Source organism: Pseudophryne corroboree, chromosome 12, assembly GCF_028390025.1.
Source record: "Pseudophryne corroboree isolate aPseCor3 chromosome 12, aPseCor3.hap2, whole genome shotgun sequence".
In the NCBI taxonomy this organism is placed as follows: Eukaryota; Metazoa; Chordata; class Amphibia; order Anura; family Myobatrachidae; genus Pseudophryne; species Pseudophryne corroboree.
In genome coordinates this window covers 43,649,563-43,674,694 of record NC_086455.1, presented here as the reverse complement: position 1 = coordinate 43,674,694, position 25,132 = coordinate 43,649,563, and the positions used below count along the sequence as shown (strand labels likewise).

General features: G+C 44.8%; 1 protein-coding gene across 1 annotated transcript; it reads right to left on the bottom strand.

Moving 5' to 3' along the window:
- TMEM179 (transmembrane protein 179) lies at positions 1-23,820 on the bottom strand. Its single transcript, XM_063947432.1, has 4 exons — positions 23,400-23,820; positions 15,363-15,500; positions 13,948-14,026; positions 1-2,407 (listed from the first exon to the last, which is right to left on the bottom strand). Exons 1-4 carry the CDS (start codon positions 23,726-23,728, stop codon positions 2,228-2,230), a joined length of 726 nt encoding a protein of 241 aa, XP_063803502.1. The 5' UTR covers positions 23,729-23,820; the 3' UTR covers positions 1-2,227.
- Positions 23,821-25,132: the final 1,312 nt, after the last annotated feature.

The window sequence follows — 25,132 nt, the reverse complement described above, 5'->3', positions numbered from 1 at the left end:
TTTGTCCTGCTATTATTTTATTAAAAGTCTGTTATCACGCAGTATATTAAACTGATATGCTCCATGCTATATTCAGGTAGGCTTACATATTATTCACAATATCTATATCACCTATAGGATCACCACATATATCGCTTCAGAAATGGCAAAATGTATAGCTATTAGACACTGCTATTATCATATGACAAACTGAATACAGCGATAGCATATGGAATACTGTTGGGGTAATATAATAAGGGGGTTGCAAGGATATTTGTATAGCAATACTGTCATTCCATGTGACTAATGTCACTGAGATACATTGATGGTCATACAGTATATGGAAAGAGAATCAAATAATTTACATAGTGCAAAAGCGGCAATTGTTTCCCAGATTGCCGGGGGGGTATATGTAATCTTGTTATAAACATGACTGTAAAAGTTGCACAGGCAATAAGGCCTGGGAACCAAGTAGGCCTAGAGGTTCTCAAGAGGTTGTATATATTGCAACATACACTATAAACTGTAGGGAGGCCACTATTGATTGTATAGCTACCCAATCATGTCATCGCTCCTTGCACTGTGATAGGTGCACACCAATGTCACCTGGGCGCTATCTAGTGGGAAGACAGCCAGGGGTAAACATGGTAGGGGCACATCACTGTTTCATACCAACAGAGACGGACTGACGCCCCTTTCCCGCTGCACACATGCCCCCATTTGCAAATGGACTTGCGGCACATCCCAATATTGCTTAGCAACGCGGGGCGCACACTGCAAATGGGGGCATGCCACGAGTCAGGGGGCGTGGACTCGTGGCTCACCCCCATATTGCTTAGCAACGGGGCACTACGTCGGCAGCAGCAGGGGACAAAACAGAGAGCCGGGAGCTGCGCTGTGCGTGGCGTTTCAGGCTCTCTGTTTACCGGACTGGCCCTTCTGGCATTTGCCAGAAATGCCAGATGGGCAGTCTGGCCCGGCATACCAATGTCACCTGAATGCTGTCTAGTGGGAAGACAGCATAGTGGGAAACATGGGAGTGGCAGGATGTTAAATAATATATAGGTAACACATATGTAAAGCACATAGGGGTTGTGTAGGCTCCAGGCCCTCAATAGGACATGGCCACGCTCGAGCACACAGGTAGACATGCTATCCTGCCTTGCAATGCTCTTAATAAATTACTCTAAACATTAAAGTGCATTGTACCACACTGTACAATTTCAAGCCAAGTACAGTTAAAGCTGATAATTAGACATTATATTGCATGGAAGTGTGCCTATTACCAACACACAGTAGAGAAAGCCACGGAACAATATTCATGAGAATGCATCCATGTGCTTCAGTGATGTCACTACCTAGAGAATTGATAGAAGCCATTTTCATGAGTAGTGGTGTAGCTCATAAAATGGCTGGCTCCACTGTCTGTAAGAAATATGTACACTGACTCACTGCTAGGATAGTAACACATTCACAAGTGCTGGATACTTTAAGAATGATATATACATTTCTAAAAGTCCACCGAACACCATGTCTTTATGGCAAAAAGGCACACCAGTGCTTAATTAGGAGCCAATGTATTACTTTGCATACAAAGTGCTTTTTTTTGCCTCATAGCTAGTTATTGATTCACTACAAGGTGGACAGACTTATTCTGGCTCATTATCATTAATAATGCAGGCGGTGTTTTATCAGGTAAGCCGGATGTAAGGATCACCCGCAGCCAGTGTCGGACTGAGACATAAAGGGCCCACCGTGGGAATGCTGTTGTAGGGGCCCATGGTTAAGGGTGTGGCCAGGCTCCACTGGGGCGTGGCCAGCCACCACAGAGGTTTGGCTACCTATTACAGAGTATATGTTCTGTACCCCTTGGTAAATATATAATAAACCGTATTCTTGTGACGTATAATGTAACATAAGTATAATGCATAATTCAAGTGCACTAGGATAGAGTCTGGAACCTGATCCCTAAGAGGAGGAGGCGGGCCCACAGGTAGTGGGGCCCACCGGTGGTTTCCCCTGTTCCCCTGTGGGCCAGTCCGACCCTGGCCACAGCTGATATTAGTGGAAGAATTTGACCTTGCTGATGTGTTCTCTCAGTAGCCTGAATAGCCAAGTGCCTGTTGGACCAACACGCCAGCTCACCACTAGAATATAATGGAGTATTAATACCACTTATTTCTTAGCAAGAGGTTAAGCAATGTTAGGGCAATTAAATGAAAATCTGGCAATTCATGATACACTTCTACTAAATCATGAGACTTTTCTCTTCGTGTAGCGAGTTTTTGGAAGAAGACTTCCCAATCAGGAGCTCTTTCTCTTGAATCAGACTATCCAGTAGGTCCTCCTGTCTGTAGTTGTAGTAAACCTTCAGGAATGCAAGAGTTGTAATACCCAGCCAAGACAGCCAGGCAGCCCACAGTCCAAACTAGGAAGACACATAGAAAATATATCAATAATTATATTTGTGGCATGTCACTTATAAAGAACATAAAGGAGCTGAATCAAAAGCAATGTTGTTTTATTGTGCATATATCCCAGGCTGCATATCATGTTAGCAAGATTCACTGTTGCACAGATCTCAGTCTTTTCTCTGCACATGCTAAATGGGTATTTTTGAGCTTCAACTAGGTGGCAACAATCCAATGTGGGTGTGTCTGGGGCATGCGGCCATAGTTACTCCCTATCGTAAGTCACACATGTACAGTACTGTGCAAAAGTATTAGGCAGATGTGGAAAAAATGCTGCAAGGTAAGAATGCTTTCGAAAACAGAAGTGTTAATAGTTTGTTTATCAATTAACAAAGTGCAAAGTGAATAAACAGAAGAGAAATCAAAATGAAATCAATATTTGACTTTGCTGTGACCACCCTTTAACTTCAAAACAGCATCCATTCTTCTAGGTACACTTGCACACAGTTTTTGAAGGAACACAACAGAGAGGTTATAATGTTGAAATGAGGACTCTGTGGGCACCATATCATCACTTCCAGGACTCCTTGTACTTCTGTACTCAGAAGATAGTTTTTAATCACATTGGCTGTATGATTAGGGTTGTAGTCCTGCTGCAGAATAAATTTGGAGCCAATCAGATGCATGATGGATAAGTACTTACCTGTATTTCTCAGCATTGAGGACACCATTAATCCTGGCCAAATCATCAACTCCATTTGCTGAAATGCAGCCACAAACTTGCAAGAAACCACCAACATGTTTCACTGTTGGCTGCAGACACTCATTATTGTACCACTCTCCAGGCCTTCGGTGAACAAACTGCCTTCTGTTACAGTCAAATATTTAACATTTTGACTCATCAGTCAGGAGCACCTGCTGCCATTTTTGTGCACCCCCTGTTCCTATGTTTTTGTGCGTAGTTGAGTTGCGTTGCCTTGTTTCCAAATCAAAGGTATGGCTATTTGACCGCAATTCTTCCATGAAGACCACTTCTGGCCAGACTTCTCTGAACACTAGATGGGTGTACCCGGGTCTCACTGGTTTCTGTCAATTCTGAGCTATGGCACTGCTGGACATCATCCGATTTCCAAGGGAAGTAAGCATGATGTGTCTTTCATCTGATGCACTAAGTTTACTTGGCCGACCGCTGCGTCTACAGCCTTAACGTTGACCATTTCTTTGTACTTCATTGCTGAGAAATACAGGCAGGTTGTTATCCATCATGCACCTGATTGGCTCCAAATTTGTTCTGCAGCAGGGCAACGACCCCAAACATATAGCCAATGTGATTCAGAACTATCTTCAGATTACAGAAGTACAAGGAGTCCTGATCCCTGATCTCAACATCATTGAGTCTTTCTGGGATTACATAAAGAGACAGAAGGATTTGAGCAAGCCTATATCCACAGAAGATCTGTGGTTAGTTCTCCAAGATGTTTGGAACAATTTCCCTGCCGAGATCCTTCAAGAACTGGGGCAGATGTATTAACCTGAAGAAGGCATAAGGAAGTGATAATCCAGTGATATGTGCAAGGTGATAAAAGCACCAGCCAATCAGCTCTAATATGTAAATTAATAGTTAGGATCTGATTGGCTGGAGTGTTTGTCACCTTGCACATATCACTGGTTTATCACTTCCTTATGCCTTCTCCAGGTTAATACATCTGCCCCACTGTGTGCAAATGTACCTAGAAGAATTAATGCTGTTTTGAAAGCTAAGGGTGATATGATTTATTGAAATATTGATTTGATTTAGATTTCTCTTCTGTTCATTCACTTTACATTTTGTTAATTGATAAATATAAACTATTAACACTACTATTTTTGAAAGCAATCTTACTTTGTAGCATTTTATCCACACCTGCCTAAAACTTTTGCATAGTACCAGTAGCAGATTTACCGCTAGGCATCCAAGGCAGCTGCTTAGGGCCCGATGGGTCCCAGGGGCCTGCGAGCACCACTGAAAATCTCTCAGCCTCAGTCAGCTTAAAAGTCTCGGCAAGCTGTCAGTCAGCTGCACTTGCCCGTCTCTCAACAGTGTCCCACTCCGCCCCACTCCCCACGCACACGCAAGGTCCCTGGCAGTGACAAATCGAAGACTGGCAGTGACCGCTGCTGTAACAGCGTCACAGCTGCTCGCCAGGAGCTGCCCGGCACTGCTCTGTAAGTGTTGTTGTGAGGGGGCTGAGAGGACGACAGGCGGCAGATGAGGTAGCTGACAGGCTGGGCTTGACTGTAAGCTATGTACTACTATTTTAGTGTCTCAGTTACCGCATCCAGAGCCCCGGAAATATACAGTAGTGCCGCAATTTGAGGATGTACGGGAAAGGAGGCGGGGCCTAATGAAGTAACGTGCATCACACAGAAGTGATATTGTAGTGTCGCCTGCTAAAGGTAGTAAGTGTCTCACTCCTGTCTCTCCACCCTATTTCTCCCTGACACTCTCTCCCACTCTCTCTTCCTCTCACTGCCTGACACTCTATCTCGCCCTCCTCTCTCTCACTCTTCCTGACACTCTCCCTCTCACTTACTTCCCTCTGATACACGCACGCAGGGAAGGTCCAGAGTACCTGGAATTCCCCCCTGCCCACCGATCAATATATATATATATATATATATATATATATATATACCAGGGTCCCCTAGGTGGTTTGTGGTTTATTATGCTATTTTGCACTGAAATACATTTCTTTTTATTGCCAAATCCAATGAGTGCCGCCTGTTTCCTGTTCGCTGTGGGTGACGGACGGATTCTCACCTAGAGGACCCTGGCATGTATGTTATTACAAGGAGAGCACCGTGGTCATCGTAACCTGTGTAAGGAGTGCCTACTTACAACCCATGTATATATATATATATTAGTGATGAGCGGATTCGGTTTTACTCGGTTTTACTCGGTTTTACTCGGTTCTCAAAACGGCATCTTATTGGCTCACGGATGTCACGTGTTTTGGATAGCCAATAAGATGCCGTTTTGAGAACCGAGTAAAACCGAGTAAAACCGAGTAAAACCGAACCTCGCTCATCACTAATATATATATATATATATATAAATTTGATGAGGAGCTCAGGCAATCTGTGCCTGTAACACTGCTATCCCCCTCCCCCTGCGCAGGTGCCTATCCCCCTCCTCCTCCCATCTCCCACGTTAGTGCCTATGACCTCCTCCCACTTCTCTACTTATCCACCCATGGCCACCCAACCTAAGTGTTCCTGGGCTGTGGGAGCCCACCAGAACCACTGCACATCTTGCGGTGCCTGGCAAGAGAGATTATGCGGCCTTCTCGTGACCTCCAGGTAACTGCTTTCCCTATCTCCCTCACCTCATTCTACTGCTGATAGTAACTCTCTTTCACTCCCTCATGCCTATCTCTATACATGCCTTTCCCTCTCTCTCTCCCCATGCCCCCCTTTATCTCCCCATGCACCCCACTCTCCATGCCCCACGCTCTCTCCCTCCCCATGCCTTCCCCTCCATGCACCTCTCTCCCATGCCTCCCCCCTTCTTTCCCCCCCCCCACCACCCCTCCCTCTCTCTGTTTCTCTCCATGTCTCCCTTGGCTCTGTATGTATGTATGTATGTATGTGTGTATGCGTGTGTGTGTGTGTGTGTGTGTGTGTGTGTGTGTGTGTGTGTGTGTGTGTGTAAATATATATATATATAAACATGTAGAGATGCCCAGCACTCCCAGATCCTCCAAACATGTGTGCACAAGTGCTCTCAGTGAAAGAATAACGTAGGCTGTAGTGGATACTGCAGCACTCACAGGTCTTTAGATGCTCAGCGTCATCATTAGGGAGTCTTACATTTGTATAAAAAATTTAGTCAGGACATATATATAAAAATCTGCCCCCCTCCCTTTAAAATCCTGCATTTGCCCCTGCCTCTCCCGCTCGCCCCCCCCCCCGACATACTCTCTCTCTCCTCTCTTACCCTGACAACCTCTTTCTCCCTCTCTCTACTGCTCCCCTCTTGCTTTATCTCTCTCTCTGCGCTCTCTCTCTCCTGCTCACTCCCTCCCTCCCTCTCTCTCTCTCTCTCTCTCTCCCTCTCTCTTGTTCCCCTCTCTATCTCTCTCCCTCCCCAATACTCTCTGTCTCTTGCTCCCCTCTCTCTTTCCCTGACACCCTTTCTCCCTCTCTCTCTTGCTCCCCCTCTCTCTCTCTTTGACACCATCTCTCTTGCTCCCCTCTCTCTCCCTCCCTCCCTCTCTCTTTGTCTCTCCCTGTCGTGATCTCTCTCTTGCTCCCTCTCTGTCCATGTCTGTCTCTACCTGACACCCTCTGTCTCTCTCCTGCTCGCTACCCCTCCCTCTCTCTGACACCCTGTCTCTGTCCCTCTCTTGCTCTTCTCTCTTTTTCTCCTCCTCTCTCTCTCTCTCTCTCCCTGACACCCTTTCTCTCTCACTGATGTCCCTCGCCCCCCTCTCTTTCTCTCCCTGACACTCTGTCTCTCCCTTTCTCTTGCTCTCCTCTCTCTCCAATGTGCTCCCGCTCCCTGACACACTCTCTTTCTCTCTCCTCTGTTTCTCTCCCTCCCTGACATCCTATTTCTCTTGCTCCCATCACTCTCTCTCCCCCCTACTTGACACCCTCTCTCCTGCTGACTACACCTCTCTCTCTATCCGACACCTGCTCTCAATACTCTCAATACCCCTGTCTCTCCCTCTCTGACGTCCTCTCCCTCTCTTTCCCTGACAACTTCTCAATCTCCTTCTTCCTCTCTTTGTCTCTGTCCCTCTCTCTCTCTCTCTCTCTCTCTCTGACATGCTTTCTCTTGCTCCCCTCTCTGCCTGTCTGTGTCTCTCCTGCTCACTTCCCCTCCCTCTCTCCCCTCTGACAGCCTGTCTCTCTCCCTCTCTTGCTTCTTTTTCTCTCTCTCTCTTTCTCTTCCCCTTTCTCAAATTGATACCCTCTCTAACTGCTCTTTCTCCTGATACTCTCTCTCTCGTTCTACCCTCTCTTTCTCCCCTCTCTCTCTCTCCCTCTCGCTCTCTCTCATTCTCTCCAAGAATTTGTCTCCATTCATCGTCTCTCATTCCCCTGATGATGTCACATGCAAGAGAGGAGGCAGCTGGAATGTGCCCAGAGAGAGTGCACTGCTGAAGACTACAGTAGTCAGTTCAGTGCTGGTGCTTCTGCGGTTGCCTGCACTTGCTTATGGCTGCCTGCACACTGCAGTGTTATTTTAAGTACAATAATACCCTACCATCCGCCTGCTGTGCTCAGGGAGGTCGGGGATGACATAAACAGATTCGGGAGCACTTTATAATTGCACTATATTAGTATATATAGTAGTGGCTGTAGAGATCGACATACACACACCCCTCTCACTGCAAGCGCAATCGCAAAGGCACCTTGACACATGCGCAGTCTGCCAATAATCGCTCACTTGCATAAACATCAGCAACAGCGTATAGTCATGAATTAAACCAATATAGTGCTATGGATTGTTTGAGGAAGACTTAGGACCCCATGAGGTCTAAATCTGCCTCTGCATAGTACTGTAACGTCAGACAGGTTTTGGTATGTGAGTTTGACAGATAAAATGGGAACGGGAACACTATGAGGTTGTACTCGGCATGCCAATATGTTAATAATGAGATTTAAAGTGGGGTGGTATGATCACATAGATGTGTATGCTTTAGGGCATGTGTCCAGTCGCATCAGAATTATGTTAGCAACCCATTTGCATTTCAAAATGTGGCCACATTCAGACCTGCGTGCAACTCAGAAACAGACCCTAATTGCATGGTGAAAAACAAAATATGTGATATATCTCAGTAAATGGTGCGGGCAGTGCTATGTGGACTGTGGGCAGAGCAATCTCTGACTGGGATAACTAAAAAAAGAAGAAGAAAGAAATGAAGCAGAGAAGCAGTAGGTATTGTACAATAGATGAAATGAGTGAAATGTATTGTTATACAGTATGTCTCATTCTTGAGCATGGAAAAGATATGTCCTAAAAGGCTTTGTTAAAGATAAAATACATCTTGGCAACATAAAACAGTTAAGTACAATTTTCAAACTAACTTAGTTTAAAAAAACATTCTAGAATTCTATTTCTGATCCAGATTTTAGAAGATTTCATAGTTTCATGTTTTAACAATGAAACTGGACTTCAAACATTTTTGGGTTCACTTTAATAGGAAGAGTGATACGTTATTATCAATACTAAATGCAACTGAGAAAATTACTGTTTCATCTATTAAATCAGTAAAACAAAGGGGCCTCAATTCAATGACTTTCTTGTATAAATAATATATTTACTTTTCACAGTGGGAAACTAAGCGCCAAAATTAATTGCTAGAGGTTCCCTTATGGGTTAAAATAAATTACATTTTCCTGGTTACTGAGTATGAGATTTGTTTGAGATGGTTTGCATAATAAACCAATATGTATGAATAAAAAAAATTATTAGAACAGGGTAACATTTCCAGGTCTCTCGAGAACTTATTAAAACAATAATCTTGAAGTCATAAAACCAAAGAGTAAAAGACGCACCAGTATAAAGAAATAATTATTATTAGGTTATTAACTCCACTCATTAATAAATTAACTTTTATGAGAAGCTTGTTGAGTTATACATTAATATTACATAAATAGATACATAGTAATCGACACTGCATGTGAGCCAGGAGGTCTTCTGATGTCTGCCGTAATTTGATGATGTGCTCTACGCTCCGGACAGGGGCTACTACCTTGGCAAAATTTAGGAGAAGTCTGGAGAACCATCACATTAGAGAGAACCACCAGCCCCAGGCAAGTGACTCAAGGACAAATTCAAAACAGAATTCTCAGATTAAGGGGGAATTCAATCAGCAGTGGTAGATTGCCTCAGGCTAATTGATCCCTCAGGGCTATTCAAATAGCCCCAAAGCCAGGAGTCATCAGGGATTTCTTTTTCACCTGCCTCAGGCAGGCAAAATAAAATACCTGATAACTCAATGGTTGATGGGTGCCATGGCAGGGTTAACGCACAAATCCGTGAAATTTTCATGGATTCTGTGACTAAACGCCCATTAACACATTACGTTAAATGGCTTTAACAAGGCTATCGGGAGAAGTCGGGAGGCTCATTGAATAGCTTCAGGCCTTAAAGTCCAAGGCTACCTCCAGTTTTCACCTGCAGTATTTTACAGCGGGTAATTGAATCTCCCCCTTAAGGAGTTGCAATGAACCTTTTACAGAATTTATACATTGGTCACCACATTCAGTTCTGGAAGAGAAACCCTTTACTTGAACTTCTGTGTAATTCCTGTTAGAACAGGAAGTAATATATTTAGTTTAATAAAATATACAGTAAGCTTTAATTTAGATCCAGTGCGGACTAATTGTAATATTTTCTTATGTCTGCCACTCTTCATTACTGCCAACTATGAAAATCTATTTATTACATTATTTACGACTATATTTGTAACACCTTACTCGCTATAATGTCAATTTTAGATTGTTACAGTATCTAGAGATATGAGGATGGCACACTGTTTATCCCAAACAGCAATGCAGAGACTTCATGTGGTGCCTTGAAAATAAAAGTTGAAAACAATATTAATAAGAATGTAGAGTACGTAAAACAGAATTACTGGTTCAAAACAAATTAATTGGAATGTAAGCCTATTGTATATATTCATATGTACCAAACAAACAAAGCTGAACACATGGCACCATTACAATTAATTTAAAAAAAGTCTTTAAGATAGCTATTACTCTAGTCAATCTTGTCAGCTGTAGGTCCTGTGACAATGATCAAATGAGATTCTTCAGCGCCAATATACTGAAAGTTATCAGCGTTCCTAGGGTTGAGAAAGTTAGTGGAAACCCCATAAGCACCTACTGTGTACGCAGCTGGCAGTATGTAGGTTGTTCATTCTGTCATTAGAAATCTAACTGGGCATAACCATGTTGCAATGCATGTGGGGCAGATGTAACATGTGCAGATTTATTAGATTATGGTGGGATATATTATTTCTGTGCAGGGTAAGTACTGGCTGCTTAATTTCTACACTGCAATTTAGATTTCAGTTTGAACACACCTCACCCAAATCTAACACTCTCTGCACATGTTACAGCTTCCCCACCTGGAGTGCAATATGGTTTTGCCCAATTGCTAATTTTTTGGGTTTACTAACAAACCTGAATAAGGCACTATATACAAACATACCATGGGGACAGGGCACTGGAGTGGGCTAAGCCAAATCTGGGAGGTGCAGCTCTGCCACCTCAAAATATAATAGAAAAAATACTATGTGCTGCAAAAGGGGACATTTGTTCCACTCAGCAGCACTGTAAAGGAGGACAATATCTACCCCTTTTAGGCAGGGTGATTTTGTAGGGATTGGAAATGTGTAAGCAATTCTTTGGCAGAGTGGAGGAACTTGGAAGGAGTGCAGGAGAGGTGTGAAAAATTAAAAAGTGCAATGCGAAAGGAAACAGACCTTTGTATCAAAAGGGTTAGGAATAACACAAGAAAAAAGAAGCCAGTGTGGTTTGCGAATGAAGTAGCAAATATTGTGAAAGCAAAAAGGATGGCCTTCAGAAAATATAAACTGATGCAGAATAATGAAAACAAAGAGGTGTATCTTGTTAGGCAGAAGGAGGCTAAGAAAATAATCAGACATACAAATGCACAAGCTGATGAGAAAATAGCCCAGTCAGTGGGTAAAAGGGGAAAAACTTTTAGGTATATAAGGGAAAGGAGAAAAACAACAGGCAGAATAATAAGACTAAAGACAGAGAGTGTGAGTTTTGTGGATGAGACAATGTCATACCAGATCATCTTACTAATTATTCTTGCTCAGTATTCACTACTGAAGGAGAGGATAAGGGGCCACAGTTAAGTTGCAAGTACTGTATATTCAGAAAAATTAAGTAGAAACAAGTACATTTACAGAGGAGAAGATCCTAAAAGAACTCTCAAAACTGAAAGTGGATACATCATTGGGACCAGATGGGATACATCAAAGGATATAAAATACATAATACCGTAGATGTATTTTATCTAGATTATTGTAAGGCTTTTGATACTGTCCTACATTGCACACTGTTAAATAAACTTGAAAGCTTGGGACTGGATTTTAAAATGGTTTAATGGATAAGATCTTGGTTGCAGGATAAAAAACAGAGAGTTGTAGTAAATGAAGTGCATTCACAGGAGGGAAATTATACCAGTGGAGTACCCCCGGGATCTGTACTTGAAACACTGATTTTTAATATCTTTATTGGTGACATTGCAAATGATATTGAAGGGAAAGGCCTTTTTGCAGATTATACAAAGTTATGCAACAGGGTAGACACACCAGAAAGGCTAAAACAAATCACTGATAATCAAGGTAGACTAGAGGATTGGTAAAGAGTGTGGCAACTACAATTTAATCCCAAAACAAGTAAAATTTGCACTTGGGTCTAAAAAAAATCAAAGGATTAATATAGTATTAATGGCATTATAATGGAAACTACTGAGGGGGAAATGGATCTAGGTGTCACTATTTCAGAGTACTTAAAGGCAGGTAATAACTATAACAAAGCAATAAGTAAAAGCATGTCAGATGCTAAGTTGCATAGGGAAAGCAATCAGCAGCAGAAAAAAGAAGTAATAATACCACTGTATACTGCAGGTCACTGATACATCATCATCTAAAGTACTGTGTTCAGTTCTGGAGGTCATATCTCCAGAAGGATATTAATAATACATTAAAGACTGTACAAAGAATGGCAACTAAAATGTTGCTTGGTCTACATCACAAAACGTACCTAAAAATACTAAAGATCTTAATATGTATAGTTTAGAGCAGAGAATGGAAAGGGAGGACATGATAGAAATCTTTCACATATATCAAGGGTTTTAACAAGGTACAGCAGGGAGACATTCTTCAAAGAAAAGAAGTATTAGAACATGAGGACATGCACTGAGACTGGAGGGAGGTTGGTTCAGAGGAAATTTGAGGAAAAATGACTTTACAGAAAGGGTAGTGGACAAGTGGAATAGCCTCCCACCAAAAGTGGTAGAGAGTAATATAGTAGAGCAATGTAAAAGGGGCAGACTAGATGGGCCAAGTGGTTTTTATCTGCCATCAAAATCTATATTTCTATGACATGAGCGCTTCCAACAAGCCCTGCCTGCTACAAAGGGGCCAATTGGGAACAATTGTCCCCTTCCGCAGCTGATCCAGCTCCCCCCCCCCACCCACCCACCCACCCCCCACCCCGGACCCTTCAACAGACCCAGGCTTTATCATACAGTAAATGCAATACATGTCTAGTTGTATGATGTGTACAGATTTCTACTTAATGTGTATAAAGTTGACACAAATTCTTTAAGGAGTGGGATCTGCAAATGAAAGGTCCTGGCCAATGCGGACTGACCACTTCCAAGTTGGCCAATGACCTCACACAAGTGTTAATGAATGTAGCATTTACATATCCTTACAAATAAATTACTGATGGGTGGATTTACTGAAACTTTTAAAACAGTTTTGATGTTGCCTATAACAACCAATCAGACTCTAGCTATCATTTTGTAGAGTGTAATAGAAAATGATAGACATAATCTGATTGGTTGCTAGAAGCTTTAGTAAATATATCCCTCAGCATTTTGGATGTGGTAATATACTGTATGTCAAGGAGGTTTTGTCTCTAATGTCTAAGGCTAGGTACAGACGTGCATGATGTCAGGATGATTTGCCATATTCGAACGACAAATTGTCTACATCATGCAAAATAGCGTGCTCCCGCATATCTCATGCAACATCATCTGGTTGGCCATGCTGCACAGCCAACCGGAAGATATCGAATGCGACCTAGGGCAGTTTAATGAAGGCCAGAATGAGAGATCATTCTGTTGATCATTAAATTGCCAAGTGTGAATGGGCAAACAGGGATAGTCCAGGGTGAAGACAAATTACCCCGACCATCAGCCCAATTGTCCTTCGTCCTAGTGTGTACCCAACCTAAATTTGCCAACAAAACTGGGCAGATCTGTAGCCACCTCAATGTAAATAGAAGTCATGTTTAATACGTTATAATGCCCTTCAATGTACAGTCAGTTGTTACTATATTGGTGCTTTCATCCAGTACATTCTACAGATGCTTCAAAAGCAAATCTAGAAGACACTGTTGTTAGCATTCTCAGAAGGAAACTTTGTACCTCTATGAGTTCTTATACAATCAATGGTGCGTCCTTTACTCGGGCTATTTACATTTAAATTGTGTAAATGAGATGGTACTTTCAGGAACATGCTGTTTTCAAAAGGTCAGATTCTTTGTCAATCAATCTTAGGATAAGATGTAGCTAACTTGTAGATATAGCAGAGGGTAGCGGAGAGTGTGGAAACACAGTGTCAGCAAATATTTGTAAGGTGAAACATAATAAACAGCAAATATATGAAGTCATGGAAAATCTAATACTGTAGTAAAGTAAAACTAAACAAAGTAAATAAGTGCTAGCATGCTAGGTCAGTCAGATGGATCAGGAGATTGGAATTCAACATTAAACAAAGGTCCCTCCACCTCTTACCTGTGCAATAGCAAACTGATCATAGAAGGAGGAGCTTTCTAAGTTAAGCTCAAGATCTTTATCTTGGAGTTCTTCACAGCTTCAAAGAAACACAACAAAATCATGATTTGATATACTGTAATACATTGCGTTTTGATTTAAAGAACTTCAAATGCCTAGCGGTCATGTGAAAATGTAAGGCTGACAGCTTTGGTCTGCTACATGTTACTAATGTTAGTTAAATTATTGTAAATGTGTCTTCAGTATACGTATATATATATATATATATATATATAATGTTAACACATCATTCATGTTTAAACTTATACTGATAACACAGTTGGAATGGTTTACCAAACATTAGTATTGTGATGTCTTTGCGTGCTACCAACAAACTGTTGACATTGGGAATATCGGAAAAATTAACTCCTTCCCTTGAGATTGATGTTAAGTGCATTAAAGCACTAAGGATATCTATAGGAAGAATATTTTCATTAAGATAAGTCATTTCTATAAAAAAAAGTACTTATACACAAAATAAGACAGACATTTCAGTATGTGTAGAGATTGTATTTACCATAGAAAATGAGATTTATGGTAAGAACTTACCTTTGTTAAATCTTTCTGCGAGGTACACTGGGCTCCACAGGGAATGACATTGGGGTGTAGAGTAGGATCTTGATCTGAGGCACCAACAGGCTCAAAGCTTTGACCTTCTTCCCAGGATGTTTCCTTTGGATGCCAGGTTCGTGTGCCCGCTACAGTGAGTCCCCGCCCATAAGGAACTGCTTTAGGACATCCCCAATGTCTCTTTTGCCTGCTACTGCATTGGACTGGTTAACTAAAAACTGAGCTCCTGTGCACGGAGGCGGGGCTATAGAGGAGGCGGCGCTAGGCATTCTGGGAAGAAGGTCAAAGCTTTGAGCCTGTTGGTGCCTCGGATCAAGACCCTACTCTACACCCCAATGTCATTCCCTGTGGAGCCCAGTGTACCCCGCAGCAGAAATCAATATTCTCTATGACAACATGCAATCAAGCGATGTTGTGTATGTGGTACACACATAATAAATATTTTGATACCTTAACATAAAAAACTTGTACTTATCAAAACTCAATCAAACAACGAGGCTGATGTTATCCTCCATAGAACCAAAGGAGGTAGTGCCTAGTATTTTGCTTTGCTGATAGTGTTTGTGAGCTGCTAAATAAATGTCCTGAACTTGACAAAGGTTCCAACTCTTTGTAAGAGGTAATAACTTCACATAAAAACCCACTGGGAAAAAAAACAGGTTGTGAGAAAATCCAGGAAAGTCTGGATAATCCTCAGTAGTTTCTGCAACACACATATCTGAGCATTGAATATTAAACTGAAAGAGAGAGTGACAAGGACCATTGTACCCTCCCCATAGAGGAAGACATAAATCTTGGCTACCGACCTGTTGGGCATACTGCCTTTCTCTGTAATGGCATCGCACCACATGTTAAACCCAACACTGACGATGGTGCTGGCAATAAAGGTAACGAAAACCACTAAGGAGCTGATCAGCAGATTCAAGAAGGCATAAAAGAAGGAGCTGCAATAAAACAGAAAGACAGTATCACTAACAAGAAGCAAGAAAAACAGCATCAGCAGATGCTCCAAACAGTGTAGTGCCAGCATACAGCAGACATAAGTAGTCTCCTAAGACGTCTGCTCTAATTAATAACACCAAGGAGACATGAGAAGACCTGAGATTACTCTTCTCTTGTCTCATTATCCTTGTCACTTACACCCCTTTATTTTTTCTACTTAATGAGATTTTAAATCATACATTTTAAACTGTCTTCTAACTATACATCATGTTGCTCAATCACAAATAGGTAGCTGACAGAATGGGAAGCCAATGATGATTAAAGTAGTGCTGTTGGCCTGTATACTCTCAGACAACTTTCTTATGAAGGACTTTAGAATACCTCTGCATCTGTTTATATATGCATCAACTATTTGGTGCAGGGAGCTTAATATATGCCATTAGCTTAACTCTTTCTTTTAAAGAGATTCTCCTAATTTACCTCCCTACCTCACCCCCATAATGTTAGTTATTTACTGGCCCTATCTTGAGGACAACTTCAGCAATTGTTCACAGTCACTCGGCTCTGGTCAACTTCAAGATCCTGGTTTACATATGAATAAACCTGGGATTGGGTTATGAGACCTGCACTCCCACTGGGCTTTTGAACCTCCATAATATATTATAATAGGTTGTTTTGCCATAAATTCCTTTAATCCAGGACACCTATGATTTACACAAGTTCTGCAGATGGGTAAATTCAAGCCTGAATTTCTACAGTTTGTTATCAGCCACAGAACCTGTACAAATCATAGGTGTCCTGAATTAAAGGGATATTATGGCTAGCCTAAATACATGTGAGGTAATGGAAGCTATCGCTTTGGGTACAAACAGTGGGCATACAGACTTGGCACTCAGACCCAGCCACTGCTGTGGCCTGCATCGCAGTTTGCAGATGAAGGCAAACTGTACATATGCAGCAGCTGCATTGCAGCTGCGTGGGCACACACATTGCGGTCGCATCCCCGATAAATGAAACCGCAATGTGATTGACAATGGCGGGCATTCACGGGGCGGCGACGTGGCATTGGGGGGCCGGGGCGGGCCAAAAGGGGGCAAGCCGGGACCATTTTCGGGGTAGCTGCTTGATGTCACAGGCAGCCGCTCCGATTAAAAAAATGTCAGCTGACTGCGGCATAGCTGAGCTGCACTGCTAGGGGCAACCGATGCATCCGCAAGCTGATTGTGGATGCATCGGGAGGTGGCATCACACATGCTGGGTGGCCTTGCCCTGTGCTGGGTGGCTCCCAGCATGTGAGGAGATGGACTCAGATCTAGCGGCGCATGCGGAGATCTGCGGCCATCTCTGAATAAGGCCCATTGAGGGTGATTCAGACCTGATCTACGATCATTCACACTGACATGCAGGGGGATGCCCAGCACAGGGCTAGTCCGCCCCGCATGTCAGGCCCGGCCCCACCGCACAAGTACAAAAGCATCGCACAGCGGCAATGCTTTTGTACTTGAAGAGTAACTCCCAGTCAGCACAGCTGCTGTGCGCTGGCCGGGAGTTACTCGTCGGTGTGATGGTCGCAGCGGCTGCATGTGATGTCACGCAGCCGCTGTGGCCCGCCCCCCGCACAGTCCGGCCACGCCTGTGTTGGTCGGGCCATGCCCACAAAACGGTGGCCAAACGCCGCCGTGCCACCCCCTCCCGCCCAGCGACCACCTCTGCCTGTCAATCAGGCAGGGGCGTTCGCTGGGCTACGACAGCCGTTGGTTGTCTGACATGCACCCGTGCACTGTTTATAAAGGCAACTTTGCAAGGTCCATTCTGTGAGGTGAATTGTTACTATCTACAAAGTGGGTCTACAAACAGGAATACTCACAACTTCAGGACGCTGAAAATGTTAAGAAATTCTACCTAAAGGACATTCTCTAATTTGCACACGGCTTATTATTAAGCAAGAAAGATCGCACCATCAGATTGACCACATTATTGTGGTTTTCTCTGACGTCCTAGTGGATGCTGGGACTCCGTCAGGACCATGGGGATTAGCGGCTCCGCAGGAGACAGGGCACAAAAATAAAGCTTTAGGATCAGGTGGTGTGCACTGGCTCCTCCCCCTATGACCCTCCTCCAAGCCCCAGTTAGGTTTTTGTGCCCGTCCGAGCAGGGTGCAATCTAGGTGGCTCTCCTAAAGAGCTGCTTAGAAAAAGTTATTAGGTTTTTTATTTTCAGTGAGACCTGCTGGCAACAGGCTCACTGCTACGAGGGACTTAGGGGAGAGAAGTGAACTCACCTGCGTGCAGGATGGATTGGCTTCTTAGGCTACTGGACACCATTAGCTCCAGAGGGATCGAACACAGGCCCAGCCATGGAGTCCGGTCCCGGAGCCGCGCCGCCGACCCCCTTGCAGATGCCGAAAAGTGAAGAGGTCCAGAAACCGGCGGCAGAAGACTTTTCAGTCTTCATGAGGTAGCGCACAGCACTGCAGCTGTGCGCCATTGTTGTCACACACTTCACACCAGCGGTCACGGAGGGTGCAGGGCGCTGGGGGGGGCGCCCTGTGCAGCAATGATAATACCTTATTCTGGCTAAAAAAATACTTCACATATAGTCCCTGGGGCTATATGGATGTATTTAACCCCTGCCAGGTCTCAGAAAAACGGGAGAAGAAGCCCGCCGAAAAGGGGGCGGGGCCTATTCTCCTCAGCACACAGCGCCATTTTCCCTCACAGAAATGCTGGTGGGAAGGCTCCCAGGCTCTCCCCTGCACTGCACTACAGAAACAGGGTTAAAACAGAGAGGGGGGGCACTTATTTGGCGATATGATTATATATATTAAGATGCTATAAGGGAAAAACACTTATATGAAGGTTGTCCCTGTATAATTATAGCGTTTTGGTGTGTGCTGGCAAACTCTCCCTCTGTCTCCCCAAAGGGCTAGTGGGGTCCTGTCCTCTATCAGAGCATTCCCTGTGTGTGTGCTGTGTGTCGGTACGTGTGTGTCGACATGTATGAGGACGATGTTGGTGAGGAGGCGGAGCAATTGCCTGTAATGGTGATGTCACTCTCTAGGGAGTCGACACCGGAATGGATGGCTTATTTAAGGAATTACGTGATAATGTCAACACGCTGCAAGGTCGGTTGACGACATGAGACGGCCGGCAAACAAAATAGTACCTGTCCAGGCGTCTCAAACACCGTCAGGGGCATTAAAACGCCCATTTTACCTCAGTCGGTCGACACAGACACAGACATGGACACTGACTCCAGTGTCGACGGTGAAGAAACAAACGTATTTTCCTTTAGGGCCACACATTAATTGTTAAGGGAAATGAAGGAGGTGTTACATATTTCTGATACTACAAGTACCACAAAAAAGGGTATTATGTGGGGTGTGAAAAAACTACCTATAGTTTTTCCTGAATCAGATAAATTAAACGAAGTGTGTGATGATGCGTGGGTTTCCCCCGATAGAAAATTATTGGCGGTATACCCTTTCCCGCCAGAAGTTAGGGCGCGTTGGGAAACACCCCTCAGGGTGGATAAGGCGCTCACACGCTTATCAAAACAAGTGGCGGTACCGTCTCCAGATAGGGCCGCCCTCAAGGAGCCAGCTGATAGGAGGCTGGAAAATATCCTAAAAAGTATATACACACATACTGGTGTTATACTGCGACCAGCGATCGCCTCAGCCTGGATGTGCAGCGCTGGGGTGGCTTGGTCGGATTCCCTGACTGAAAATATTGATACCCTTGACAGGGACAGAATTTTATTTACTATAGAGCATTTATAGGATGCATTTCTATATATGCGAGATGCACAGAGGGATATTTGCACTCTGGCATCAAGAGTAAGTGCGATGTCCATATCTGCCAGAAGATGTTTATGGACACGACAGTGGTCAGGTGATGCAGATTCCAAACGGCACATGGAAGTATTGCCGTATAAAGCAGAGGATTCAGGATTGGATGCTGGTGACCACGGAGGCCAGCCTGAGAGGCTGGGGAGCAGTCACACAGGGAAAAAATTTCTAGGGTATGTGATCAAGTCTGGAGACTTTTCTCCACATAAATATACTGGAGATAAGGACAATTTACAATGCTCTAAGCTTAGCAAGACCTCTGCTTCAAGGTCAGCCGGTATTGATCCAGTGGGACAACATCACGGCAGTCGCCCACGTAAACAGACAGGGCGGCACAAGAAGCAGGAGGCCAATGGCAGAAACTGCAAGGATTTTTCGCTGGGCGGAAAATCATGTGATAGCACTGTCAGCAGTGTTCATTCCGGGAATGGACAACTGGGAAGCAGACTTCCTCAGCAGAAAAAACTGGACAGGTATTGCGCCAGGTCAAGAGACCCTCAGGCAATAGCTGTAGACGCTCTGGTAACACCATGGGTGTACCAGTCAGTGTAGGTGTTTCCTCCTCTGCCTCTCATACCAAAAGTACTGAGAATTATACGGCAAAGGGGAGTAAGAACGATACTCGTGGCTCCGGATTGGCCAAGAAGAACTTGGTACCCGGAACTTCAGGAGATGCTCACGGAAGATCCGTGGCCTCTACCCCTAAGACGGGACCTGCTTCAGCAGGGACCGGGTCTATTCCAAGACTTACCGCGGCTGTTTTTAACGGCATGGCGGTTGAACGCCGAATTCTAAGGGAAAAAGGCATTCCGGAAGAGGTCATCCCTACGCTGGTAAAAGCCAGGAAGGAGGTGACTGCACAACATTATCACCGCATTTGGAGAAAATATGTTGCGTGGTGGGAGGCCAGGAAGGCCACCACGGAGGAATTTCAACTGGGTCGATTCCTACATTTCCTGCAAACAGGATTGTCTATGGGACTCAAATTGGGGTCCATTAAGATTCAAATTTCGGCCCTGTCGATTTCTTCCAGAAAAAATTGGCTTCAGTTCCTGAAGTCCAGACTTTTGTAAAAGGAGTACTACATATACAGCCCCCGGTTGTGCCCCCAGTGGCTCCGTGGGACCTTAATGTAGTTTTGGATTTTCTCAAATCCCATTGGTTTGAGCCACTCAAATCGGTGGATTTGAAATATCTTACATGGAAAGTAACCATGCTACTGGCCCTGGCTTCAGCCAGGAGAGTATCAGAATTGGCGGCTTTATCGTATAAAAGCCCATATCTGATTTTCCATTCGGACAGGGCAGAACTGCGGACGCGTCCTCAGTTTCTGCCTAAGGTGGTGTCAGCGTTTCACCTGAACCAACCTATTGTGGTGCCTGCGGCTACTAGCGATTTGGAGGATTCCAAGTTGCTGGACGTTGTCAGGGCATTGAAAATATATATTTCAAGGACGGCCGGAGTCAGAAAATCTGACTCGCTGTTTATACTGTATGCACCCAACAAGCTGGGTGCTCCTGCTTCTAAGCAGACGATTGCTCGTTGGATTTGTAGCACAATTCAACTTGCACATTCTGTGGCAGGCCTGCCACAGCCTAAATCTGTCAAGGCCCATTCCACAAGGAAGGTGGGCTCATCTTGGGCGGCTGCCCGAGGGGTCTCGGCATTACAACTCTGCCGAGCAGCTACGTGGTCGGGGGAGAACACGTTTGTAAAATTCTACAAATTTGATACCCTGGCTAAAGAGGACCTGGAGTTCTCTCATTCGGTGCTGCAGAGTCATCCGCACTCTCCCGCCCGTTTGGGAGCTTTGGTATAATCCCCATGGTCCTGACGGAGTCCCAGCATCCACTAGGACGTCAGAGAAAATAAGATTTTACTTACCGATAAATCTATTTCTCGTAGTCCGTAGTGGATGCTGGGCGCCCATCCCAAGTGCGGATTGTCTGCAATACTTGTACATAGTTATTGTTACAAAAAAATCGGGTTGTTATTGTTGTGAGCCGTCTGTTCAGAGGCTCCTACGTTTTGTCATACTGTTAACTGGGTTCAGATCACAGGTTATACGGTGTGATTGGTGTGGCTGGTATGAGTCTTACCCGGGATTCAAAATCCTTCCTTATTGTGTACGCTCGTCCGGGCACAGTATCCTAACTGAGGCTTGGAGGAGGGTCATAGGGGGAGGAGCCAGTGCACACCACCTGATCCTAAAGCTTTATTTTTGTGCCCTGTCTCCTGCGGAGCCGCTAATCCCCATGGTCCTGACGGAGTCCCAGCATCCACTACGGACTACGAGAAATAGATTTATCGGTAAGTAAAATCTTATTTTAAGTGCCATTCATACTTATACATCTCACACCTTGCCAGCGTCAGAAAAGAAATTTGTTGAATGCATGGCCTTACTGCTGTTTACACAGCTGGGCTGTCCCAATTGCTGACATCACAGAGATGAGATATCCACACTGCTGGGATAGTGTATTTTCGCTTTGCACGTGTGCGAACGCGTGTGCAGCCGAGCAGGACGGAAACGTTTTTTGCAGTTTCTGAGTAGCTCTGGACTTACTCAGCCCTTGCGATCACTTCAGTCTTTTTGGTCCCAGAATTGACGTCAGACACCGCCCTGCAAATGCTTGGATACGCCTGCGTTTTTCCAAACACTCCCTGAAAACGGTCAGATGACACCCACAAACGCCCTCTTCCTGTCAATCTCCTTGCGATCGGCTGTGCGAATGGGTTCTTTGTTAAATCCATCGCCCAGCAACGATTCGCTTTGTACCCATACGGCACACGTGCGCATTGCAGTGCATATTCATGCGCAGTAGTAACCTGTTCGCGGCGCTGTGAAAAACGTCAGCAAGCGATCAACTCAGAATGACCCCCATTACCTCTTACACCACAAAGCTGGGATGCCCTAACTACTGACACACATGCTTTACTGCTTCAGTATCCAGGTTTTTCTGTTTGTGCAGGAGTGAATTGTCTCTACAGCTGTGCTTGGGACCATTGAGAGCAATGTCTGGCCCGGTGCATGGGGAGACATGGACAAATTATAGGGGCATGGCAACAGTAGTTTGAAAATAAAAAAAAGAGTTATCAACTATGTGCATCACAATTGCACATGAAGGAGGGAGCAATCTTCCTTCTGCACAGGTGGCCTGGCCCCCTCAAACAAGCTTGCCTTTCCCCAAAACAAGCCTTCACCTGGGTAATTAGAATCCCACCCCCAGCGGAGCTGCTCACAGAGCTGATTCATGCAAACTACCAATGATCGTTCCGAGTTTCATGTATTAACGTGTGTTTTTTTAAATACATATTGATGTTTTTTTGGGTGGTTTTTTATTTTGCATTTGTAGCTTTTAATCATGTTAAATGAGCGTCTTTCAAACTAAAAATCTGGATACTAATAATTAGTTTCATTTGTATCTTAATCATGAGAGTGGGAACAAAGCAGTAATTTGTTTTATGATTCACTTTTTTTGTGCTTTCATGTTTACTACATTGGTTAAAATGTGACAAAAATTTGCCTTCCCACAATACTGCAGATGGAAGGTGTTTGAATGTATTAGGGAAAAGGATTGGTATCTGATACCCCCAGCTAGGAAATTTAACTCCTTGTACCGTACATGGAAGAAAAGAATGTGCGCTGACTCATAAATCAGGGCACAGATCTTTAAATGCACAGTCTCATGGGCAAATTTAGAGGTCAGACCGCCCCTAGGAACAATATTTTATATCTCATATATCTCATTACGGTATGCAAATATTCCAATATATGTAAAAATCTGATATCCAAAATACTTCTGTCCCAAGCATTTTGGATATGGCAGACTCAGACTGAACACTTACACTGTTCTGCATAATGGAGACATTTGTATAGTTAAATATATTTGGATTATATTGATCAGCATGCTGTAGATGAATCTCTAAGTGCTATTGTCATTTACAATGTGTCACGGCTGGACAAGTCACAGTCTACTGAGTGTTAATATACTGCACATTAGACCCAGCAGCTGCAGTCCCTCTCCCCCCCTGCCCAGTGTGTGGTACTCACTCCTCATAGCCCTTGCACAGGAGGAATACAGATCGCCAGGCCTGCACTGCCGAGGCTAACAAGGACAGCACCCCGGTGAGCACGCTGAACCTGCAGGCGGACTCCGGCCCCCACTCCTCCACCGTGAAGTGCTCCCTCTCCAGCGTGATGTTCCCGCTCAGCCACACGCCCTCGGTGAACAGGAGGCACCTCCCATGGAAGTCAGCGCTGTTTTCGGACAGGGGCACCACGGCGATGAAGCTGAAGAGGAAGGCCAGGAAATACAGGGTGCATTGTGCAAAGAGGAGATTGCTGATCGCCATGTTCGGCAGCCGGGGAGGGGCGCGCATGGAGGCTGCGCAAATATGTACAGGTGCCCCAGCCTGGAGAGATGCTGCTGCTGCTGCTGCTGCTGCTTACGACAGTTGCAATGCATCTATGACCCTCCTGCCCTTCCCAGCACATCCCGTTGCCCCAACCAGCTCCGGGGAAACAGCAATGGGGCTGTGGTAGTGATATTGGGAAGATACAGGGGACAGGACGTGTGAGATGCACGGGCTGTGGGTTAGTGAAGTTCAGCTGCTGGATATCAGCACCATGGACAGCAGCACTGATTAGCTGCTTTTATATCAGCGCCATGGACAGCAGCACTGGTCTGCTACTGCTACTAGATATCAGCACCATGGACAGCTGCACTGGTCAGCTGCTAGATAGCAGCACTGGTCAGCTGCTGGATAGCAGCACCATGGACAGCAGCACTGATCAGCTGCTTTTATATCAGCGCCATGGACAGCAGCACTGGTCTGCTACTAGATATCAGCACCATGGACATCAGCACTGGTCAGCTGCTAGATAGCAGCACTGGTCAGCTGCTGGATAGCAGCACCATGGACAGCAGCACTGATCAGCTGCTTTTATATCAGCGCCATGGACAGCAGCACTGGTCTGCTACTAGATATCAGCACCATGGACATCAGCACTGGTCAGCTGCTAGATAGCAGCACTGGTCAGCTGCTGGATAGCAGCACCATGGACAGCAGCAGTGGTCAGTACAGTATAAAGCAGGGGTGGGCAATTATTTCAGCTGGGGGGCCGCTTAACACTTCCAGCGAATATTCGAGGGCCACACACAAAATACTCAAAAAGAGATCCCTTTTTACACATTACGGCAGACAGCGTGCCCTTTTTACACATTACGGCAGACAGCGTCCCCCTTTTTACACATTACGACAGACAGCGTCCCCTTTTTACACATTACAGCAGACAGCGCCCCCATTTTTACTCACTACGGCAGACAGCGCCCCCGTTTTTACACATTACGGCAGACAGCTCCCCCCTTTTTACACATTACGGCAGACAGCGCCCCCGTTTTTACACATTACGGCAGACAGCATCCCCTTTTTACACATTACGGCAGACAGCGCCCCCATTTTATACATTACGACAGACAGCGCCCTCGTTTTTACACATTACGGCAGACAGCGTCCCCTTTTTACACATTACGGCAGACAGCGCCCCCGTTTTTATACATTACGGCAGACAGCGCCCCCGTTTTTACACATTACTGCAGACAGCACCCCCGTTTTTACACATTACGGCAGACAGTCCCTACCCCCCTTTCCCCCCCCCCTCCCCTAAACCCATATTGCAGTTTTTAACTCCCCTCCCTCCCCACCCCTAAACCTATATGGCAGCTTAAGCAGTGATCCAGGGGCTGGCTGGACAGGGGGTTTACCTGTTTGTCACAGTGGCAG

Bases quoted from the DNA above. Each gene is read 5' to 3' on its own strand.
- TMEM179 (XM_063947432.1), bottom strand. From the start codon at position 23,728: ATGCGCGCCCCTCCCCGGCTGCCGAACATGGCGATCAGCAATCTCCTC. The intron at 14,027-15,362 runs GTCGGTAGCCAA...GTTTCTTTGAAG, and splicing joins AAAGGCAGTATGCCCAACAG to CTGTGAAGAACTCCAAGATA. The intron at 2,408-13,947 runs GTAAGAGGTGGA...GTGTCTTCCTAG, and splicing joins ATCAGTTTGCTATTGCACAG to TTTGGACTGTGGGCTGCCTG.